At 33.9% G+C, this 22,792-nt stretch overlaps 1 protein-coding gene across 7 annotated transcripts in view; it reads left to right on the top strand.

The window, feature by feature from the left end:
- The window catches only part of LOC106720741 (poly(rC)-binding protein 3), a 64,767-nt gene that overhangs the window by 38,899 nt on the left and 3,076 nt on the right, over positions 1 to 22,792 (top strand). Inside the window, exons 2-13 of one of the 7 annotated variants that reach the window (XM_045679006.1) lie at positions 1,828 to 1,857; positions 10,442 to 10,655; positions 13,732 to 13,788; positions 13,993 to 14,109; positions 15,152 to 15,304; positions 15,861 to 15,968; positions 16,413 to 16,532; positions 17,870 to 17,974; positions 20,189 to 20,282; positions 20,482 to 20,606; positions 20,886 to 21,040; positions 21,705 to 22,459. In XM_045679006.1, coding sequence (XP_045534962.1) covers positions 10,572 to 10,655; positions 13,732 to 13,788; positions 13,993 to 14,109; positions 15,152 to 15,304; positions 15,861 to 15,968; positions 16,413 to 16,532; positions 17,870 to 17,974; positions 20,189 to 20,282; positions 20,482 to 20,606; positions 20,886 to 21,040; positions 21,705 to 22,005 — 1,419 coding nt within the window. In that variant the 5' untranslated portion in view covers positions 1,828 to 1,857; positions 10,442 to 10,571 and the 3' untranslated portion in view covers positions 22,006 to 22,459. Of the gene's footprint in view, positions 1 to 1,827; positions 1,858 to 9,861; positions 10,056 to 10,125; positions 10,338 to 10,441; positions 10,656 to 13,731; positions 13,789 to 13,992; positions 14,110 to 15,151; positions 15,305 to 15,860; positions 15,969 to 16,412; positions 16,533 to 17,869; positions 17,975 to 20,188; positions 20,283 to 20,481; positions 20,607 to 20,885; positions 21,041 to 21,704; positions 22,460 to 22,792 lie in introns of those variants that run through there. The other 6 variants (XM_045679005.1, XM_045679007.1, XM_045679008.1 and 3 more) reach the window with 6 other exon arrangements.

Genomic DNA, 22,792 nt, shown 5'->3' on the forward strand with positions numbered 1-22,792 from the left:
ACATAATAAAAGCTTGATTTAAAATTGTTTCATTTAATTATTTAATACAAAGTTCATTTAAAAGCTATTTATTTGTGATACGCTAAAGAATTCTATGTGTATTTTAGTAGAGCATTTAATGAACTGAATACTGCGATAGCACCCGTATTGAATTGGATCTCGGAATGCAATATGTCTATGTTGATATGCTCACATGAATTCCTGAAGATAAGACAGAACCTCGGGTTATTTCATACATTGATGAAGTTACGACAACAATGTTCATACATAGTGTAATAACGAACTATACGCAAGTGCGTACCATCCTTCGGCCAAAACACCATTCACCAGGTAGATTTGTAGTCAAGCACTAGTTTATTCATTATAAAAGATATATAGAGATATATAGAGTAATGAATTTTATGTGAATTGCAACATATTAATTGAATTATCTGATTTTTTCATCGTCATAAAAGTATAAGGTTAGATTATTTATTACTTCGGAATCTTTGAACTTACTTATGTAACTAAACGTTAGATCTTTGTATCTAACTGCTCTACATTAAGAATATCTTATTCATAAGTTGCTAAAAATGCTGATAAACCACAATCCTTAGAGAATTGTTTAGAAAAGTATAAAAGTATGGCATAACAGTAAATATAAGATAACCTCACTCAACTATAAACGTTGGTTTTGTTTTTAATCCTTATGGAATTAAAGTTATATATCACTGGAAAAAACTTTTGCCTGTTCGAAGTTTATTCCCAACTCTACATTGTTATGGGAATGGGTCTGGAATTATCTCAAAAGAGATAAGTACAAAAGCTAAAATAAACTAATGTTCAATAATAAAAGTAATCGTAAAACCTGGAACATATATTTATGAGAAAGTTTCGTAATAACAAAAAATTGTTTTAATTTCACTTCATGTTTAAACAAATCTATTAATTTCTATAAAACAATTTCTATTCTAATCTTTGTCAATAACAATATTAAAGCTAACACAATCACAAGTTAAAGATATGAACATTTGTCAAAAAAGTAAACCACCAACTTAATTACAAAAGGAATTTGTCCTAAAAAATAATTAAATAATCCCACTGATCTTAAAAGATAAGGAAAAGCCTGACTATCGTTTTCTTAAAGCAATTTCCACCCTAGTTATTATTCTCAGAAAATTTCCATGAAAGGAGCTAAAGTGGGGATAAAACAATGAAATCTGGTGACTTCATTTAAAAACTGGAGATTTTATATTAGAGGATTATTAAGTTTAATTAGTTTAAGAAACCGCTCCGAATTAAGCCTATTGAATCTTCTCGGAAGATTGCTTTACATTTCATAAAAGATGCAAAGCTTATTCAATAAGTCTATTTTAAAAATTCAATGTTATTAAAGCCGCCAACAGACATTCAGCTTTAACTACACAGTAGTAACTGAAAGATTAGACTTTTCAGTTATATCGTATGTGTGTAGGAAAAATTTTAACTGTCAGTTAAACTGTACAGATTTTCTGTACTCTAACTGTTGATTAAATTCGCCGGATTTCAAAGATTAACGTTGTATTGTGTACTAAGGGCCTAACTGTACGGCCTAACTGTACAGTCCAACTGTATAGTAAAGACTGCAGTTAAATCTTAAGGTAGGGGTAATTAGAGATGTAAATTAGATGAACTTATATCGGAACTATTGAAGTATCGAAATTAAGTAATTGATTAAGCCGTTACTTCTGTGTTTTTGTTCTAGTTAGGCGATTAGTTGACGCCATCTGGACTATTCATGGATTATTTTTTTAAATAAAAAGGTAATAAAATGCTACAGTAGTAACATATTTTCTTTTTCTTTTACAGTTCCTCGCCTGAGGCCACGGAGATAAAATCGTAAGTAAATATCAAATAAACATTTCTCTGAATGTGAAATGTTTATACTACGCTATTAAATAACATTAAATTCAATTTTCCTTGTCAAGTGTAAAAAGAAAATTTCTAGAATGTTGAGTTTTCTTAACACTATTCTACAAGTTTCTTAACCTTGGCAATTTGTTAACATGTCAAGGCTGCTGCCGTATTTTACCTACATCTTTAACGAATCAGTCGCAACCAGAGCAATAACCAACAGATAACATAATATATTGTGTTTCTTTTTTTATCATATAAAAAAGTCAGACTTCTATAAATCTTTTAAGTAAATAAATTGACTAACATTGCTATAATTAAACATTTTAATTACTCGGTATTTTTATATATCGTTACAACAAATTTCGGTCTACGATTTAATATTCGGTGCTACGAAGTATACTACGCTCGAATATGCTGTAGACTTTCGTAGCAAACTACGGCTCAATGCGTGCTAGCGTAGCGCTCTTTGCTAAATAAATGAGGAGGTAGTTATTTTTTTAATTTTATTTTAAAATATTAGCATGAAAGTTGGTAATCGGTTGGTGAAAATATGACATAAAAGAAAATTAATCAAGAAGGATGACACAAGGAATAATCCGTTACAAGGTCCTCATTTTATACTATTGTTTTTTTTCCTCAACTCGAGTATAGCACTACGCATCAAATAATTTAATGTTTACGTACTTAGGTTGATTTTATACCTAGTATTTATATCTTGCCTCTTGTTGATATGGAAAACATAAGTTATTTACGTATATAACTTACATAATAAGTTAGTAATGATTGACCCTTGTTACAAAATTAAGTACACGCACTTAACCTATCCATGTATCGATAAACCGAGTGTTCATGCACGATAACGGTTGGATTATTACCAGTAATTGATTTTAAAACTTGAGTTGGATAAAATTGTGTGCTGACCAATATGAAGGTAACGTTTAATTTAGTGAATTTTTTAACTGCTGTTATAGCCGACAAGGATATCTGATCCGGTGGGTATAAGTCAAACTAAATTATAATAACTCAGTATTGCCCTCCAGTCAGTGTCAAAAAAAATGTCACAAGTTGCCTTTCGTATATTCCCACAAGGAGCTTATGGGCATACAAGTTTTAAGGCTATTTGTTTCGACTTTTTGTCTAAAATAATGAAAAAAATGAAAATGATTTGAAAATGAAAATGATTTATTGGCTTAACAATACATTGTACAAATTTAAACAAGTGTTGGGAATTCCATTTAAGTATCCGGTAGGTACTTGTGATAGGAAGTCCCGCTCTTCCATGTAACTACATTATGATGGTAACTTAACCTGTACAATCTAAGAATTATACAAAAACAAAATACATAATGAAATAAGTAATGTGTGCGAGAGTATGTGCGTTGAGTGTATATGAGAGTAAATTTCGTGTGTGTGTGTGTGTGTGTGTGTTTGTGTGTGTGTGTGTGTGTGTGTGTGTGTGTGTGTGAAAGTTTGTACCTATGTGACAGTGTAATAAGGCGCAGATTTCATATTGTTGGTATTGTTTGAATCAACGTTTCAGTCTCATCATAAGTTTTAGTCATCAACCAGTCAGTTACAGTCTTTTTGCATTTCGAGAATTTAAGGGGGTAAATGTTAATTTCTTTGTTTATTAAATTGTATAAATAAGAGGATAGTCGTGGGTATTGTCTAGCAGCAAAAGTAGAATTTACTTTGATAACATTTACTACATTTCTTCTTCTTTTTTTATCTATCTTTGGGTCATATTTGAATGATTTATGAAATTTTAATATAGTTTGTAAGATAAATAATTTTCTAACAGTCAGAACTTCAGCAATTGTATAAAGGTTTTCTGTTGGAAATCTATACGGTTTAAAATAAATAACTTTTAGGAGGGATCTTTGGGACCTTTCAACTTCCAAGAATTTAACCTTGGATGCTCCACCCCAGATAGGTAAGCAGTACGTTATAACTGATTGGGCAAGTGAAGTGTAAATCTGTCGTAAAATATCTTTTGGGGCTACATGTCTTAAGGTCTTAAAGGTCCACATAAGTTTCCGCAACCTGCACAAGATAAGTTCTATATGATCATGCCAAGAAAGGCGCTGGTCAACCATCACACCAAGATATTTAATACGCTTTACTTTGTCAATGGCTGTGCATGTACATGTGTGGTTATTTAAATCTGAACACTTATGAATTTTTATTGTAAAATTGTCTGGCGGTTGGGTTCTGTCATATTTGGTAAAGCAGACGTAGCTTGTTTTTTTAGTGTTTAAAGTTAACAAGTTAGAGTCCAACCAGCCTGCTATCCGCTTTAGCTCACATTCAGCATTTGTCCGCACACTATCCCACGTTTTACCGTAAAAAACTAGAGCCGTGTCATCTGCGTAGGAGAAAATGTGTCCATTATGAACCTTGATATTGCAAAGATGATTTATGTATAGGAGGAATAAAGTTGGACCGAGTACACTACCCTGGGGAACTCCATAGGTGATGGTCTCCGATGAACTAATGAAATCACCTATTTTTACCTTCTGTTTACGATTAGTCAAGTAGTCATTGAAAAGACTAAGAGGTTGGCCTCTAATGCCAATCTCCTCCAGCCTGTGCAATAGTATGGAGACAGAAACAGAATCGAAAGCGTTTTTTAAGTCTAGGAAGACACCCAGACATTTGTCACCATTGTCTACTTTGTTAGTAACAAGAGAAACTAGTTGCAAGATAGCGTCCTCTGTGGACATGCCTTGCCTAAACCCAAATTGTGATGACGATATGATATTGTTCTTACTAAGGTAATTTACTAGTCTAAAATTAATAATTTTTTCTAATATTTTTGAAAGGGGCGTTAGAACTGATATTGGTCTGTAATTTGTTATAACCGTCTTATCTCCACTCTTGTGCACAGGGGTGACTATAGCTTCCTTTAATGCAGAAGGAAAAATACCCTGCTCAAAGCATAGATTGACCAGGTAGGTAATGATTGGGACAATAAATTCATGTGCTTCTTTAAGAAAAGCAGTAGGTATGTCATCCGAGCCAGAGGCACTAGTTGACTTTAAACTCATCAGAACTTTGCGCACCTCCTGATCATCGGTATTAAGAAGAACAAACGATGTAGTGGGTTGGGTTGAATTTTGAATTTGTTTATTAGTTGCTTGCGGTGAATGTTGTAGTGAAATAGCATTAGCCAATTTTTCACCAACCATAACAAAATGATTATTTACTCTAGATACTACCTCATAAGGGTTTTTTGCCATTTCCAATAACTCAACGTTTTGTGTCTTAACTAGTCTCCGATTAGTAACTTCATTAATAGCCTTCCATAGCTTCTTAGAATCTTTACGTGCTGCAAGTAATTTTTCTCGTTCGTATTTACGCTTAATTTTTTTAATTAAACAGTTGCAATAGTTTCTATACCTTTTAAATGTAATTTTAAGGATATCGTTATGTGGGTCAAGTTTCAGCTTTTTTTGGATTAAGTTTCTGTTACGAATACATCGCAGTAAACCAATGGTCATCCATGGTTTTAGCATTTGATTTTTTAAAGGTATTATTTTTTTAATAGTGTGGATCTTGAGACATTCTTGTATAGTTTTTATTAACGTATCTGTAAGTAAGTTTGGATTTTTTAGAGTTAACAGTTCAGGTAGATTATGTTCCAAATGATCAAGTGCATTTTTTGTATTTAAGGTCGTTCTAGTTTTAGTTTTAATTAATTTATTAGAATGTATTTTATTAGTTATTTTTAAAATGTTCATGAAGTGGTCGGTAACAGTGGTATTAGCAATAGCAATAGTTGCCGTGTAATTTTCGGGTTGCAGCTTTAGGATGACATGGTCAAGACAGCTTGGACCTCTAGTTGGAAGTGAGTGTCCTGGCAAAAGTCCATGCATGGCAAGCATGTTTAGATAACCTAGTCTGTTTAAGCGCTCGTGTGATTTTTCTTCTACTCTATAGATTAAGTTGATGTTTATATCACCAACGATGATTACATTTTTGTTATTTTTAATATTTTCTAAATATACGTCCAGTGACAAAATAAAGTCATTTGCATTAGCAATAGAAGGAGAGCGATAAATAGCAAGGATAGTAACGTGAGGTAAGCTAATTTGTAAACAAGACGCGTGCGTTAAGTTTACTTCAGTAACAGTAGCCCTATGGTTGTTTTTGAGAAACGCAACCACCCCATCTGCTTGGTTGAGATGAACTGTTGTCGCATATGTATTATAATAAGGTATATGGGGTATATTCTTGTCAGTTCTCAGCCAACATTCACTGAGAATGATTAAATCTATTTCAAACTTAAAAAGGGCTAGATTTAATTGCAAATCATCAAAATTAGTGTAGACACTTCTGATGTTTTGGCAAATAATAGTAAAATCATTTTGTGTTACATTTAACAGACTAGAAATGTTTTCGATGTTATCAACATGTACATTTGCAATTTCTAAGTTGTCTACTTCATTAATGTTGTTGAGAAGATCAATAATTGGTGTCTAAGAAAAACAAACACAGTGTAACTAGAGAGTATAGCATTTTAAATACAGTGGAATTTCCAATAACTGACTGAGTTTTATGTGTGAATGTGACTGAATTTGTAAGTAAGTGAAGGTAGTAGTGTAGTGAAAAATTGTTATTGCGATTTATGAAAGTATGCGCGAACATATTAAGATATAAGGTATATGATAATCTTGTGAAGAAAGGCGATGCGTCATCATAGCTGTATAAGTCTAGTCATATTAAATTCATGAGACTATTCACTTGAGCTTCATTTTTTATTATTATAATTCGTGAGTTCTCATCTTTCCGGGCGTATACTCTTCCGTAAGCAGTCCAGCAAAATTTATACTGCTTTGTCCTTGCCAGGTCGCGAGCCAGGAAGTGTAGCCGTGCACCTTTTGCCGTCAGTTGTTCACATGTAAAGATTGGTGTGTCCCTGTTGACAGTTATGCCTAGGTGTTTGGCACATAGCTTTTCTTTGTGTCTTGTGTTGTAGGATTTTGCCATCTTAAGGAAATCCGCTTTTTGAATAGAGGATGACATTTCCACTATGATCGGTTGATTTTTTGCTTCTACTTTCTTATTCTTTGCTCGAATACGGTAGATATCTTTTATGTCGTGCTTCTCTACTTTACTACCAATAGTTTCTGATAAGTGACCAACCATTTTAATGAGGTCCTCTTTAGATTCTTGAGGCATATGTGGCACATTTTTTATTTCAACATTCATTTTGCGATTTTCTCTTTGGAGATCCTCTATTTTGTCTTCTAGGATAGTGATGTAATCTTTATCCTTTTTAGCTTGAATCTCCATTAAGTCAATTTTATTTTTTAATTCTTCATGTTGCGCCGATAGGAAGGCTATAGATTTTTCAATATTATTGTTTGATGTTTTGATTTCAGAAAGAGTAGGAAGAATCTTTTTAATGTCGCTACTCTGCGCCGCCAACATTGAAGATATCATTTTCTTTACTTCTTCTCTGAAGGCGTTAAAATCAACCTCGCAATCCGGTTCTCTAGCTCTTTTAGTCCTTTGAGAGACATATACAGGTGATAGAAATTCTTGCGTAATATTCGACTCCGAAACAGATCTACTACTATTTAATGCCGAGTCCATTTTTTATAACAGCTACGTCGGAGCGTGGCCCGGCGCGTCGAATATTTATTTCAAAGTCCAACACACAACAGACTTAATTTCAAATTAAAATTTTCTGGTCAATCAATCTCAATAAAATCTTATAAACAAAAAGTCCGTACACGTTGGATTAGAACGCGGTGCAGCACGGCGCTAAGCGAAGTTAAGTCCACAGTCTTCAAGTTAGGCCAAACCGTACAGTTACAATGTCAGTGAATTTTTAAGTTGTTATTAAGATTTATGATTTTAAAGTTATGAAACGGGTAGTTATTTTACAAATGGCGAATGTCATTTGCAACTTCACTTATATAGTCACTAAAAATATTGTCTGATAAAATAGATATCACACTGTTTTTACACCACATTTATTACTCTTACTATAGTTTGTGTATGTTTTACTTATGATATTATCAAAGTTAGCACACAGGGTCACTTTAAACCGCGCAAAAGTATATTTTATTTACGGAGCACTGTATAACACGTCTACTCTCATCGCGGTGGCGGGGGAAGAGGAATAATAATATTAAAATGATTTTATTAATTGACTTGTTTTCCAAAGGAGGTTGTTTTGAATTTGCCTCCGTGATCAGGTAGGTGTAACGAAGCGTGGAAATTGTGTGCTCAATGAACCAGCACTCAATTTATCCGGAGCAAATAAAAAAATATTTATGTGATACAAATATAAATCACGTTAAGGTTAAAATAGACAGAACGAAAATAATTTTTCATTTCAATGGTTCTAGTTCGAATTTAAATTTTTGATAAGTCTCAAATTTATATTATACAAGTTATTGAAGCCGAAATTATTAAGATGAAAAATATCAAAGATAACAAATGAAATCTGAGTCTTAATTGAGATCTGAAGACTCAATTTAAGCAATGCTACGGTTCCTATTGAGGATTATTAATTTTAATTACTTCGAGAAATCAAGAGGAATGATTGTCAATTCAACCATATCAATAATGTAGATTACAATTCTTGTGTAAATGGAAGTCACCTAAAAACCATTTGTAAGTATGAACAACTAGTAGCTTCACAATTATTACAATCTCGAATTAACTAAGATTAGAGTAGAAAAGTGGATTAAAATAATCAACAATTGCATCAAGTTTTTGAAGTTTAGTCCTAAATAACTAAGAGATCACCAGGATTTTATTACCATACGATCGTAAATGTAGAAATTTGTAGTATAATGTCAACTGAATAAGAAATGTAATGTATTTGTAAGTGGAAATTTTATTTGTATTTAGCGCAACAACGTAGCTGAGTACACTCGGGCTGTGATCCCGCGGCAAACAAACAGGGAATGAAGCAGTCCATTAGCGTGGACTCCTTCGTGCTGAAAACACATTGCAATTTTAAATATTATTTATAACTTGCCTTGCTTAAAATTTGTTTGAGAAATTCTTTTACATTTTATGTTTCTAGCTCAGTGCTCGTGTCTGAGTATTCTTTTCTACCTACAGCTTGACAGATTTAAATTCGAAGCGTCTTATTTTTAGATCTCTTAAAGAAACATTTACTAATAAATTTCTGTTTTGTTTTGAAGTTTGGTTGCTTGCAAAATGTCGGAAATATACATAATAAATACAAACCAATCTCGAAAAGATAAACTGTCGGAAATAAGGTTGCAGAAAAGTAAAAATTTGTCGAATTTTCATTAGTACTGTATATTTAAAAAAAAAAAAAAAACATTGCCGTCTAGGGAAAAAGAAAAAGAAGAGAAGCTTTATAAAAGCGTAGTAAGCGTAAAATATAATTAAATTTCTTGCAATTCTTGCATAATAACATTTATTCATCTCCCCCGCAAACCCTTTCGTCCCGCAGACGCCAAAAATTATCTGTATATATATATATATATGTGTATTGTATACTGTAGTAAATCTGACATTTTCAACGGATTGAATGCCTCATAGCGTGGTAACGGTAATGGGTAACAACTAAGCAAAATATTAGTTGTTCTTAATTAAATTACTAGCTTTATATCTAAACACTCCATCAGTAAAAAAGCAGACAACATTTGCATTATTCAATATATTATTTATGTATAGTCATGTTCTAGACACGGAAGCACTACAGACGGAAAAGAAATAAATTGACGATTTTACGTTATATTATGTTTGAGTATAATAAACTTGTACATACAAGTATATTTTATGAAAAACCTCATGAACATATTTTTGATGCTACAAAAATATGAATAGAGTAACAATATATCACGAATGAGATTAAAACATTTAATTAAAGCTGAGTAATATCGAGATTTTGTTAAAAATCAAATCGAAAAAATCGACTCAGATGAATAGTTTACATAGTCTATGGTTTAGTGCGCGGCTCGCTGTCAAAATGATTTAATCTCTTGCCGCTAGAGGCGCTGGCTCTAAAAGTCTCCTATGACAATCGCAAGCTTCACACCGACGCGTCATCTACGTCGGATTTTATTAGTTTTGTAATTTTATGTGATTATAAAATTGTGATAAGTGTAATTTTTATACACATCTTGGTGATAATACTAGTTTTAAGATTTGTTATGTTATTGTTGCACGAGGGATTACAAAACGAGGTAAGAAAAAAGCTGAGAGTGCGGCAATGGAATTTGTTTGGGATTTGCGAGATCGATAACCCGGTCGGCTAGCCATGAGGCGCGACGCTGAGGTTATGTCGCGAGTTGCGAGCCAGTAGATGAGTTCAAGTAACGGTCCGCGAGCCGGGCGGCCAACTCGCGTTACAGTCGCAGAATCCGGTCGGACCTGGGACCAGTTAGTTTAATTTAGTATCTAGATCCTCATTTGCCGCCCTCATTCCGTTGCGCTTACCACCAATAGCATATGTAAATAAATAATTGGTAATTAGTCTTGCTTAACAAGTCAGGAAGTCCCATGATCCCTCACCACCTATAGAACGCTCGAAACCTTTGAATTTTCCTTTGAGATATGCGCCTGTTTCCAGCTTACCCTGCCTGCAGTGCGTGCCAAGAGCCCCGAGTCCCAGCCATTAGATTGAGTGGAGTGTTCCCCGCCCACACGTAGCCCCGTACGCCGCCAAAATTCCGCGCGACACAACGGACTCCTCCTCCAGCATGGAACTGGAGAAAGCCCCCACGCCTCTCCACGAGGAAGACTCCAAAATCACCCTCACTATCAGACTGATTATGCAGGGGAAGGTAAGATAAGGGCACTTAATTTATTTTTTAAAAATAAAAATATTGGCACTTTTAAAAACATGTACTTTGTTTGTACTTGTTACTTGTACTTGTTTATTTGTGAAAGTGTACACTTTACCTTCTTCTAAATTCCAATGTAGTTATCATTACACTGTAACTATTGCTTTCATTTTAATTTATACCCATGACAAGATTTTTATCATTATAAAGTGTGGTTTGTATGGTAATCTATCTACTATCTTTAGTAATGTGCAAAAATTACCACTCCAATATTTAAGCAGCGACATAATCTAGTCATAGATTAATACCCTATTGGTAAGCATGTCGGTCACCACCTTTACATCCCTAAATTTAGTGATGCTCTGTATTTAATAAAAAGCAAATTCTTTTTTATTCCATTTTTTTACCCTAAACGTAAGATCATGTCACATCAATATTATAAGCAAATTTTTCAATTTTCTTTTTGTTGGAGTTGTTTATAATTTATGTTCCAAAAGCATGAAAATTTATTCATAATCTTGAAAACTTCACTGCATTATTAAATCTTACATTTTCATTTCACTAAGTTTAATCAAATTACGGTTTCATATTATAAAGATTTTTGTTTAAAAAGTATAAAAAAAGTCAATAACCTATAAAATAGTGCTTAATTGGCACTAGTATTACTATGAAGGTATCTCCGAAACAACCCAATGAATCTTGCTGAAATTTGTCATACATGTAGTTTGTAGTCTTGATGAATACATAGGCTAATAATTCTTTTAATACTGCCGGGGACAGCTGATTAATTATAAAATTAATATGTGGTCTAACAAGTCTAATGAAATTGTGCCTTGTACATGACAAAGAATGTATTAACAACCTTAACCCTTAAACCCTACACTGCCTGGCGTACACAGTATTCCTACACTGGGGTGACAAGGCACCCCAAAATAAAATAGTTAGTAAAGTGTAGAAATAAAAACAGTTATAGAAAATATACTTTTATTTATATATATTGACATTATGAGATTACGAATCAGCCTTAAAATTTTACATTACACATCAATTTGAGCACTTTTGGCATACTTCAACTTGGTGTTCCAAGCAAATTGGAATTTTGCACTTGGTGCACCTGTTTTTGCTCTTCCGATCCCTATTTCTCGGACAGAAACCACAACTACCCTGTGTGTGACGTTCAGACCCAGAAGAATCGACAGGCATGAGTTGCTTGAGAATTGCAGCGATACTCTCATTTATATCCCTCTTCAAAGTTGGTGTTTGTAGGCGCATTTTCAAATGTTCATCTATAAGATTCATTCTTTTAGAAAACTCCGACGAAGCTTTATGTCAGGCTTATTATTTGCTTTTGAGCATGTGTAGAGAACCCAAGAGTTAATACCAACTCCATCCAATAACCCATAGAAAATGCACATTGGCCAACGTTTGGTTCTTCTTTGGACAGAGTATTTTTTAGCCATTGCATCGAACACATCCACTTCTCCCTTTGTTTTATTATCAAAATTAATAATTTCTGGAAGCTCAACTTCAATGTTGCTATCTGGGGAATCTATACGTTTATAATAAAATAATTCAACTATAGAAGTAAGCTTAAAAAATAGTTTGGAAATTTTTTAAAAACTTACGTTGTTCCTACACTGGGGTGCTACAGCACCCAACGACACTCGTGCACAAATCTACAACAGCCGGCTGTCGCCGCGACACAGGCCAATCCGTGGCGTGTAACCTCAAAGTAAAATACGCGGAAAGTCAAACACGTGCATTATTAATCAACGAAATAAATAAGAAAAATAAACCTTGTGGGGTGCTCCAGCACCCCGAGTAGGGTTTGAGGGTTAATATTACCTCAAGTTAATTTAATTACCCTGTTCTATGAAAGAGTTAAACATTTTGAAAATACCCTATTTTAATATAACGCAGCATTTTAATCTTGTTAAGAAACACACTTGTATGGCTGCTTAACACAAGATCTTGTTTACTTATTACTCATGCGTGCTTAGTGACTAGGCCTTATAAGACAATATGATGTGTTAACTTTAGACATTAAAAAAAAACACCTTGTTTATTATTAGTGTACAATGTACAATTTTAAATATAGGTAACTGATTTAGAACAGTCACATATCTAGTTTGCACCGATGTGAGACATATTGATGTTAACATGTACCTATATATCAAGGTACCTACTTTTAATTGGCTGTAATCCAATACAAAATATATTTGGCTCGATGCCAAATATCAGCACTCGGCTTGTTCATCAAACTTGTCCATTTGTCTCTTTTTCTAATTGAAATAATCCATGTTATTCAGAGTAAAGGCTTTTGTTTGCTTTCATTGTGTATTGTATTTCATCTAGCTATTCTATTAAATTTATATGCATTTTACTTAATAATGAATCAAATGAAAAGAGTCACATCTCATAACATGTAACTTTTTTCATTATATCATATTCACTATGCCATTATTAATATTATTTTATAAGAAATCTGCTTTGGAGGTTATACACAGTATATATGTTTATCAATGTGTTTCATTTTAAAAAGATTACAATAATTACTTTAAAACTTAATAAGTAATTAATGCAGTTTAAAATTTGATAAAGAATGTTCTAATTAAATCCATCTAGTCACAAAGCTTAGTTCATATCTTGTATGCATTATTTTATTGTAACAATTTATCTAAACAATCAAATAATAATGTTAAATAGTTACACTATAACTATTGTACTGTTATTGATGTTTGTTTGTAGCTGCATGTACATTGCTAGCATACTATAGAAGTCAATGTGCAGTGTTGCCAGAAACAAACTGAATGCAGCCACTCTAAAACTGTCACTGCATCCCCGCTGCATCTATTATTGCAGCAAAGAATTGCTCGATGCTAAGTCTATTATTGGCTGGCAGACAGGAAATCTTTTGTACGATAAATCTAAACTCGACTGCATTAATTATGCCACTTGTTGCACAATACTTGCCAATGGTGTTGTATTAGCGTCTGAGTTATTTTAAATTACGATACTTGATGTTTCTTTGATACTTTATTGTAAATACTTAAAAAAAAGTTTTTCTTTTCCTCAGGAAGTTGGCAGTATTATAGGCAAAAAAGGTGAAATTGTGAAGAGATTTAGGGAAGAGGTAAATTTTTTTATGATTCAATTTTTATATAATGATACTCTGTGACATAATAAAGTCACTTGGTATTTTTTACTTAATAATAATAAAGTTACTGTTGTACTGGAATCATATTTTTATTAAAAGTATTCTGATTAATTGTTTAATATTTTTCATATATTAATCATCCTGTGTATATATAATTTATTATACTAATTATTATTTCAGTCTGGAGCCAAAATAAACATATCCGATGGATCATGCCCGGAGCGAATTGTTACCGTCACAGGCAACACAAGTGCTATATTCAAAGCCTTCACACTTATCTGCAAAAAGTTTGAAGAGGTCAGTAAATTGATAATATGTAATCTCTATTATGCATACAAAATTGTAGAAAAAAAATTCTAACTTGAGACTATATACATATCATGTGGATTAAATATTGGAAGGAACGGTTAATTAAAAATATAGTAAAATGTGACTGTTACAGTGATTATATATTTATTCAGCAAAGAAGTATCTTTATTAAATATGTTAAGTGATAACTATTGCATGTATAGTTGAACCTGGACAAAAAAATAGTGTCGGTCTCAATCAAAACAGTTATAAAACATTTTTTAGGTATTCAATTACTATAATCATTCTAGCTAATTAAATTTAATTGCTTTTAAAATGTTTTTTTGTGATAACTTCTTTAGATATGTCATTTTCTACAAAGTAATAATGCAACGCGGTAAACACTAGGTACGAGCAATCTATCTCGCCTGATAAAATCCCCTGAACTGCGCAGGAAATAGCTTTGCATATCATTTAAATTTCAAATTTGGCGCAAACGTAATCGCGAGCAATTTCTTTTCCGCTTTCGTAATCAATGTGTGGACTTAGACTGTTTTAAATCAATCTGGCATAAATAGCTGCATTCTAGACATTCCGCACTATATCTAGTGATTTAAAATTATAATGTAATCTTACTTCTTATTCTTACTATCTCACTAATATTATAAATGCGAATGTTTAGATGGATGGATGGATGTTTGTTTGAAGGTATCTCAGGAACAACTGAACGGATCATGATGAAATTCGGCACAGTTGTAGAACATTGTCACACATAGGCTACTTATTATTATTTTTTTTAATTCCCCGCGGACGGAGTCGCAGGCGACAGCTAGTAATGTAATAAAGTAATATTAATGTCTATTGTCTAATGTCTATTAAATCATACATATCCATCTATGTTCAGAGTGTCTTCTTTATTAGGTCGTTTCTTCGTTCGTAACCAACAACATGGATGTTCATTTCAAATATTGCCGTACCTTACCATAATTCTACTGTTAATCAATTATTAGTTCAAGAGCATGTAATGAATAGGGAATGGTATATATTACAGTGGTGCTCGCAGTTCAATGAGGGAGGTGGCGGGGGCTCGCGCGCGCCCATCACACTGCGGCTCATCGTGCCCGCCTCACAGTGCGGCTCACTCATTGGCAAGGGTGGCTCTAAGATCAAAGAGATACGTGACGTCACCGGAGCTAATATACAGGTATATACATCTTATGTCAAACAAGTCATTCTCATTAAATAATCTTTGGTATAAATGTTATTTTACCAAATTTTCATCAAAATGAATACCAATTTGGCCACGGAAAAATGAATTTGTTAAAACATGAAAAAAGCACAAGGGCATAATTCATACTATTTTTAGACACCTCCATTTATACAATAAATAAAATTGGAGTGTATATATTGATGGCTCCTATGAATAAGGGCCAATGTGCGAATTGACAACTTTTCAGGAGAGACAAGATTCAACCATATAGGAAAATAAGTCGCATACGCCCTTTTACTTCAGCAAAAAAATAACATTTACACCTGTAAATGCAACCGAGAGGTAGTTAACACAGAAAAGTAAAAATCATCAATTTGTTACTTTGGCTATTATATATAGGACTCATCGATATATAACATCTAAAAAACAAATATAATATTAACATATTATATTTGCGTTGTAATAACACTAGTTATTCATAAACGTGATTTGAAAATATGTTGTCAATATCAATGAATAAAAAAAATGATGATTTTTTTTTTGTTAACAGGTAGCAAGTGAAATGTTGCCGAACTCGACTGAGCGAGCTGTGACAATCAGTGGAACCTGTGACGCTATTACTCAGTGCATTTATCACATCTGCTGTGTTATGCTGGAGGTATGTTTGACAATGCTTTAATATTCACTGCCGAAACAAAAACATTGTCTACTGTTTTTCCAATAATAGTGCTATTTGAAAAAAAAAAACAAGATAGAAAAATATTTTTGTACGATGACATGGTCATAATAATCTATATATATATATCTATATATATAAAAGAAAGTCGTGTTAGTTACACCATTTATAACTCAAGAATGGCTGAATCGATTTGACTGAAAATTGGTGGGCATGTAGCTTAGAACCAGGAATAGGACATAGGATAATTTTTACCCAGTTTTTTTTTTTTTTTTTATTCCGCGCGGACGGAGTCGCGGGTAAAAGCTAATTAAATATTAAATTTTTTTTTCTTTTTTTACATTTAAAAAAAAATTGATTCATTTTTAAAAAAAACTCCATGTTTCAAAGCAGATTTGCATATATTTTTTTAACATTGAATTTCAGAGTCCACCAAAAGGTGCTACAATACCGTACAGGCCGAAGCCGAATGTGGCGGGTCCAGTTATACTGGCGGGCGGACAGGCCTACACTATACAGGGCAACTACGCCGTGCCCGCACAAGATGTGAGTACACACACACGACATTACAGAAATAAATACAATAAATATAAATAAATCTGTTTTATACTACACTGGAGTCTCTATAACTCGAAACTTTTTTTATATCAAAACATGGCATATGAGCAAACGGCCCCCTGAATTCGCCGCAACAGCGAGGCGACCGTTGCCTATAGACATCCGCAAATGCTGATGCGTTGCCTACTTTTTAATCAACAGAGAAGGGGACGCACAAAAAGAGGATATTTTCCCTTCCTGTGCGTCCCTAAGTTGATATTCCCTTGATAAGACGAAATTCTCAATAAGTCGAATAACAATGGAAATATGCTGTGTGCATTTTAATTCGATATATAGGTGAATCCAGTTATTTTCGTTTAATTTGGTATTGAATACATAAGCTAAGATTGTTTATTTTTCTTTAGGATGTATGATTTTTTTTGCTTTGTTGATATCTAAATAGCAATAATAAAATTTTGTATATCACGATATTTTAGTTTTATTGGTAAATGTAGGATTAGAATTTGTTAAAACATTTACACATAAATATTGCATAATGATAAAAATATAAAAAAAAAAGTTTGAAACTAATGATTAAGTTTGGTTAATATTTTGACATCTTGATTAATATGGTCTCTGCCTACCCCTCTGGGTTATGGGCATGAGTAATGTATCAACATTAATGTGTTAAAAAAATCGTTTACTTTATCAAATAGCATTGCGTCGACTATACATTTCGCAATCGCATTATATTTGCAAATAACAAACACGCAAGTTCTTAGAATATTTTTTTGTCATAACCAATAAACAGACCACGATATCGTTTATACTAGAAACGTTTTATAAGTGTTTTTATAATACATTACATGCATTCAGTTTACTGAAAAATGTTCACTTTTACTTTAGTAAAAGTGAACATTTTTTTTTTTTAAATAAAACAAGCTTATTACCATTCAAACAAGAATTTTACGTCTTTACATAAAAGTAAATTACCGTATTTGTGTACGTTAAGAACTTTTCATATTACATGATATTTTTTTAGTATTCATACAGGGTAAACATATGAAATTTGTCATTTTACGCATTAATAAATCATTACTTACACATTTCATACAGTATAAAAAACTAATAAAAAACTACCACAAAAAAAAGGTTCTTGAACGAGGTAATATAGAAATATAAGAACTAATTTAATGTATATGTCAACTCTTGTCACAATAAACAGTCTTCGTCTGTTCCCTGTGGTTAGAGTGGTAAAGGGAGAAATGGTAACAGCGTACAGTTGTATGAATATAGCACGTGGTGATCGTGCACATATGATGAGTTAATATTGGGGTGGTGTGCAGGCGGTGTGCGCACCGATGTTCCCCCTGCTCGAGGTGAAGCCGCCCCTCGTGGGCGCGCTGCCGCCCCACCATCTGCTACCGCCGCCGCTACACGAACACCACCTTGTGAGTCTGACCGCTCCACAAGCTGCCTCATAGAGACTTATTCCCATTCCACTGCTCGGTACTTGCCCATATGACGTACAGCGCAATTTCCCCTCCGCTATTCGGCCTTTATCTACTCGTGATACTCTTATACCTCATTCTCCTTTCTCCTTTCCGCTACTCGGTCTTAATCTGCCAATTTACAATTATACCCCAATCGCCCCTCCGCTTCGCAATATTGATCTGCCCATATAACTCTTATGACCACCCTCCCTTCGGATACTTGGTTTTACTCTGCCTATGAGACTTACTGCCCATTGTTCTCTTATTCCCACCTTCCCCTTTTTACAATTACCTGATTTACAAAATCCGTGAAGTCTCAATTATTTGGTCTTTTGTTGTCTATAAATCTATTATTCCCCCAACATCCCCTTTGGTCTTACTCTGTCATTAAGTAATATACTCATTGTCCCTTAAAGTATTTACATTTAACTCTGTCCGTAAGAAATTATACTCCAACCTTTACTTACCAAGGTACTTTATATGAGTCTTAATTATCACTTCTATAGAATTCAACAAGTTGATGTTAGATATGTGCAAGCAAAATACATTTCTATGAACTGTCAAATAATGTACTTAAACTTCATTAAATAAAATTCCCGTTGCTTATCCGAATGAAAATGTAGACGTGGTTCCGAGTGTTAGTTGAACAAAAATATGTAAGACAACAATCTTGATGTTAAGCGGGCTTCAAAAGTAACAAGTTTTTTTTTTTTGTGTTGTACGAAACAACCTGTAATCAAAGCAAAGTTTCAACAATCTACAAAAAAAAATTAATAGCTATGTTATATTTATTACTACATAAAGGTTCTTATATAACATATATTTGTACTTTTAAGGTGAAGTCAACTTAACAATGTATCACATAAATTGTAACCCAACCCTATATATTTAAAATTGATATCTATATGAGGTTGCTTGGTAAAGAGTGTTATTATGTGATTGGTGCTGCCCCGGCTCCCTTGAAAATGGTTTTGGATGTGTGGTGTCGTACCCTTATGTAGCAGTTACAGTTTACATACATTTAGTATTTAGATACCCCAGCAGTATGGAATGTAATGGTTAATTTCATTTTCTTTGCGCTGTTTATACCCCTGTGCTTATAAACCCCCTGTAAAGTAAACCCCGACATTTATGCACTTAATTCCCCGGTGGTACCCCCTGATAGATGTCATATTAAAATATGTAGATAGACGTCCTTTATTTATTTCAGCACATACGACCGTGTATTATAGTCGAAACATGTAGTCAAAAACACATCGAGCTTTATCTGTTTGTTTTCTGGCATCGCCGAGATATTACAGCTTTTACGTTTTTTAAATTCACCGTAACTACGTTTTGAAGCAAAAAGGTTTTATATCAAACATTCCCACAAATGCACCTTTCCTTATTTTGCCTTTACCTGGCCTCTTCCGATAATTTATTTGTTTGCCTAAGAATTTATCGATTGATTAACAATAAAGACGCATGTCGGGACCGTATTAAAATGACGACATTTATAAAAAAAATGTATTTTGTAAATTTTGCCAATTCCTAATGGTGTATTGGATTTGGGCAGCATCATTCAGTACTCACAATGTGGTCGGAATACGGTTTTTGTACAGTGCTGAGGAAATTCGCAACTTTTTGTTCCATATTTGCTCGGGAACAGATAATATTTAGAGTATGTTTAATTCAGAACTTGTGTATCAACCTAGCGACACTCCAGGACTTGCATGCTTGTAATCTGAATTAACCATACTTTTATTTTACATTGCGAATTTTCTTAGATCTCTGTAGTGATTATTTTGATAATCTACTTTGTACCCAGGTTACCCTACCCAGCGATCCCATCCCGGCAATGTCATTGAAGATGAAAACAAGCAGCTGGAGCTAAAATGTTCTGAACACAATTTTGGCAACATGTTTTTTCAGATTGTTTCCGAGAGCAATCTGTTACGTCAGTTGTATATGAATGCGATATATTTTTTGTTCTATTTGTGAGTTGCAGAGTATTGTAAAATCAAAGTTATACTGAAATACAAGACTGCAGCGAATTCATTAAAACACGAAACAAATATTATTTTGATAATAAGATAATTATATACATTTTTGATTTTAGAATACTCAGTTGGTGCTTTTACAAACTTAATCTTCATTATCTAATAGTTTCGTGTCAATAATTTTTTTTTTTAGATCGGAGGGCTTGCTAAATCACCGTTAGCCGGACTCGCGGCACTCGGTCTGGGCGGCTTGGGACCCGCTAATACTAGTGGATTGAACCCCGCAGGTAAAAACAATAATATTTAAATGTAAAATATTATACTACACATACCTTTGTTTGCAGTAAAAGTGGTGATGACACATAAAACAGTTAAACCTCACAAGATTATGATCGGATAAAAGTTGTTATAAAGTGTCACAGGGTGAGGGAGCAAAAGAGAATCAATTAAGTGTCAACTATTATAAGTTTTTGTGATGAATTGCAGCATTAGCCGCTTTGGCGGGGTCTCAGCTGCGCACCGCCAACCAGGGCCGCAATCAGCCCGCCACCAACCAGCAGTCGCACGAGATGACTGTACCCAATGAACTCATCGGCTGCATTATTGGCAAGGTACGGAATATATGTTATTCCTATACTATAGTTTAGTTTGTTTTTAAGTTATAAAATTTTTCTTCAAGTTCTAATGTAAGTGTGTTTCGAAAACAATTTTTAAAACAAACTTAAGGTCTGTGTAGAAGCAAATAACAAGATGTTATGTTCGCAATGTGTATTTTCTGATTGGCACTCAGCTTTTAGCTGACCATCTTATTGCTGAAATATTTATCGCTGTAGGTATAGGAATGTGTCCGATATCCATGACTGGAGACGTTAGTTTATATAATGTTGTAGGGCGGTACTAAGATAGCTGAGATCCGTCAAATCTCTGGCGCTATGATCCGGATATCTAACTGCGAGGAGCGCGAGGGCGGCAGCACGGACCGCACCATCACCATCACCGGCAACCCGGACTCTGTTGCTCTCGCGCAGTATCTCATCAACATGAGGTGAGTCTTCTATATCTGTTTGTTCTCTCTCACTCTACGACACATTCCAGCTTTCCATCCGAAAGTCCAAACTTATATAGCATCCTTGTGATCTTCCCTTGAATTGTCTTTTACCTTTTTGGGCCGCGTCGAATTATTTATGTTCAAACCTGTGATAATTTGCCTTTTATTTTTCTTTACTTTTATATTTGATTTGTAAATAGCGATGTGAATATTATCATTATATTAATCTATATGTACTTAGTGGAGAGATAATTAACTGTTCAACTTCAATCTGTTTTACGTATTAAGGCGAGGCTTTCAATCTGTACTTCTGTGATTTAACTATACCTTCCTCGGCAACGTTGGCGTATTTAACGAGAGAACTTCACGTGATGATTATCTCAACATTTTGTATCAACAGTTAGCTTTGCAACATTTGTAACACACATTTATACATTCACAATGAATTCAAGAGCGTCGCAATTAACGTGATTATGCGTTTAAAAATTCGGGAAAACCTCGTCTTAAATTTTATTTGTCTCGATATTTATTTAAAATGCAATTATCACAGTACCATATCAGGGCGATATAACCTCAATTGCCTTAAAATAAAAAAAAGTTGTAACGACGCGGCCCTCGTTGCCGCCTGGCCCTTTACAACAATCCAGTCCCGCTCCCGCAGTGTGGAGCTCCAGAAGGCGAACCTCGAGGGTAGCACTTCGGGGGGCTCGACGGCTTCTACGAACAACCCCCTGGCCTCCGCCATCCCTCTCGCGCAACTCCTCACCAAGACCGGCGCCCTCGGAGCCCTAAATTCCCTCACCGCCCTCGGCGGCCTCACAGACCTCCTCAGCGGCAGCAGCTCGCAGCCCGTGCAGACCACCGGCGTGCATCGCAACCACAAGAACTTCACGCAGCGCCGTCAGGACGACGACTCGCCCTCCAAGTCCTCTAAGGAACGAAACAAATACAATCCTTACTAAACATCGCCGTCGATCGACGACTTCACATTGAACTCCGAACTGACGTCATCCAAAGAACGATGACCGCCCATTGGCGTGTCTTCGGTTTATTTACTTGGTACATTTAGTTTTGTAAGAAATATTATTTAAGTTAAAATCAGTTATTTGTGACTAACTTAAAATCGATATAGATCTTTTATGTTTGTAAGGACCATTTTTATAGTTTATAGGTTATCCTTCCGAACAATATTTATTACATGCTATCGTTTGCGTCACTTTAAGGACGTTTGTTCGTGATGCATACAACGATAAACAATTCTCACTAAAATATACATATACATACACACTTATAATCATTTTTATACATTTTTTTAACGAATTATAATATATATGGAACTCAAAAGTTAAATCATAGTGAGCACAGTATTTGATTTCGGTAAACCGCGTTTCTTATGGGTTATAATTCAGTCTAAATCGATTTCATATTTTTGTACATAGCACATACAATGTGAATTGTGTATTTTGATGAAGAAATCAAAATAAAATTAATATTTTTATTTTTTTGTACAAACGAATATTCAAATTATTTTGCTAAAAATGAAAGTATAAAATGAAAAGTACGTACTTATATCACGATTATAAAAATACAAAACGCTTCAAATTTATTTGGTGTGCCAGAGTTTTATCGCTTTTTATTATGACCTAAGAGAAATTGACGACGATCATAAAAATTTGGTTATAAAAATTATAAAAACAGGTAAATGAAAATTTAATTTATAAACGTCATGAAATATTTACTTTGTTGCAA

This window comes from Papilio machaon, chromosome 8 (assembly GCF_912999745.1).
Source record: "Papilio machaon chromosome 8, ilPapMach1.1, whole genome shotgun sequence".
Classification (NCBI taxonomy): Eukaryota; Metazoa; Arthropoda; class Insecta; order Lepidoptera; family Papilionidae; genus Papilio; species Papilio machaon.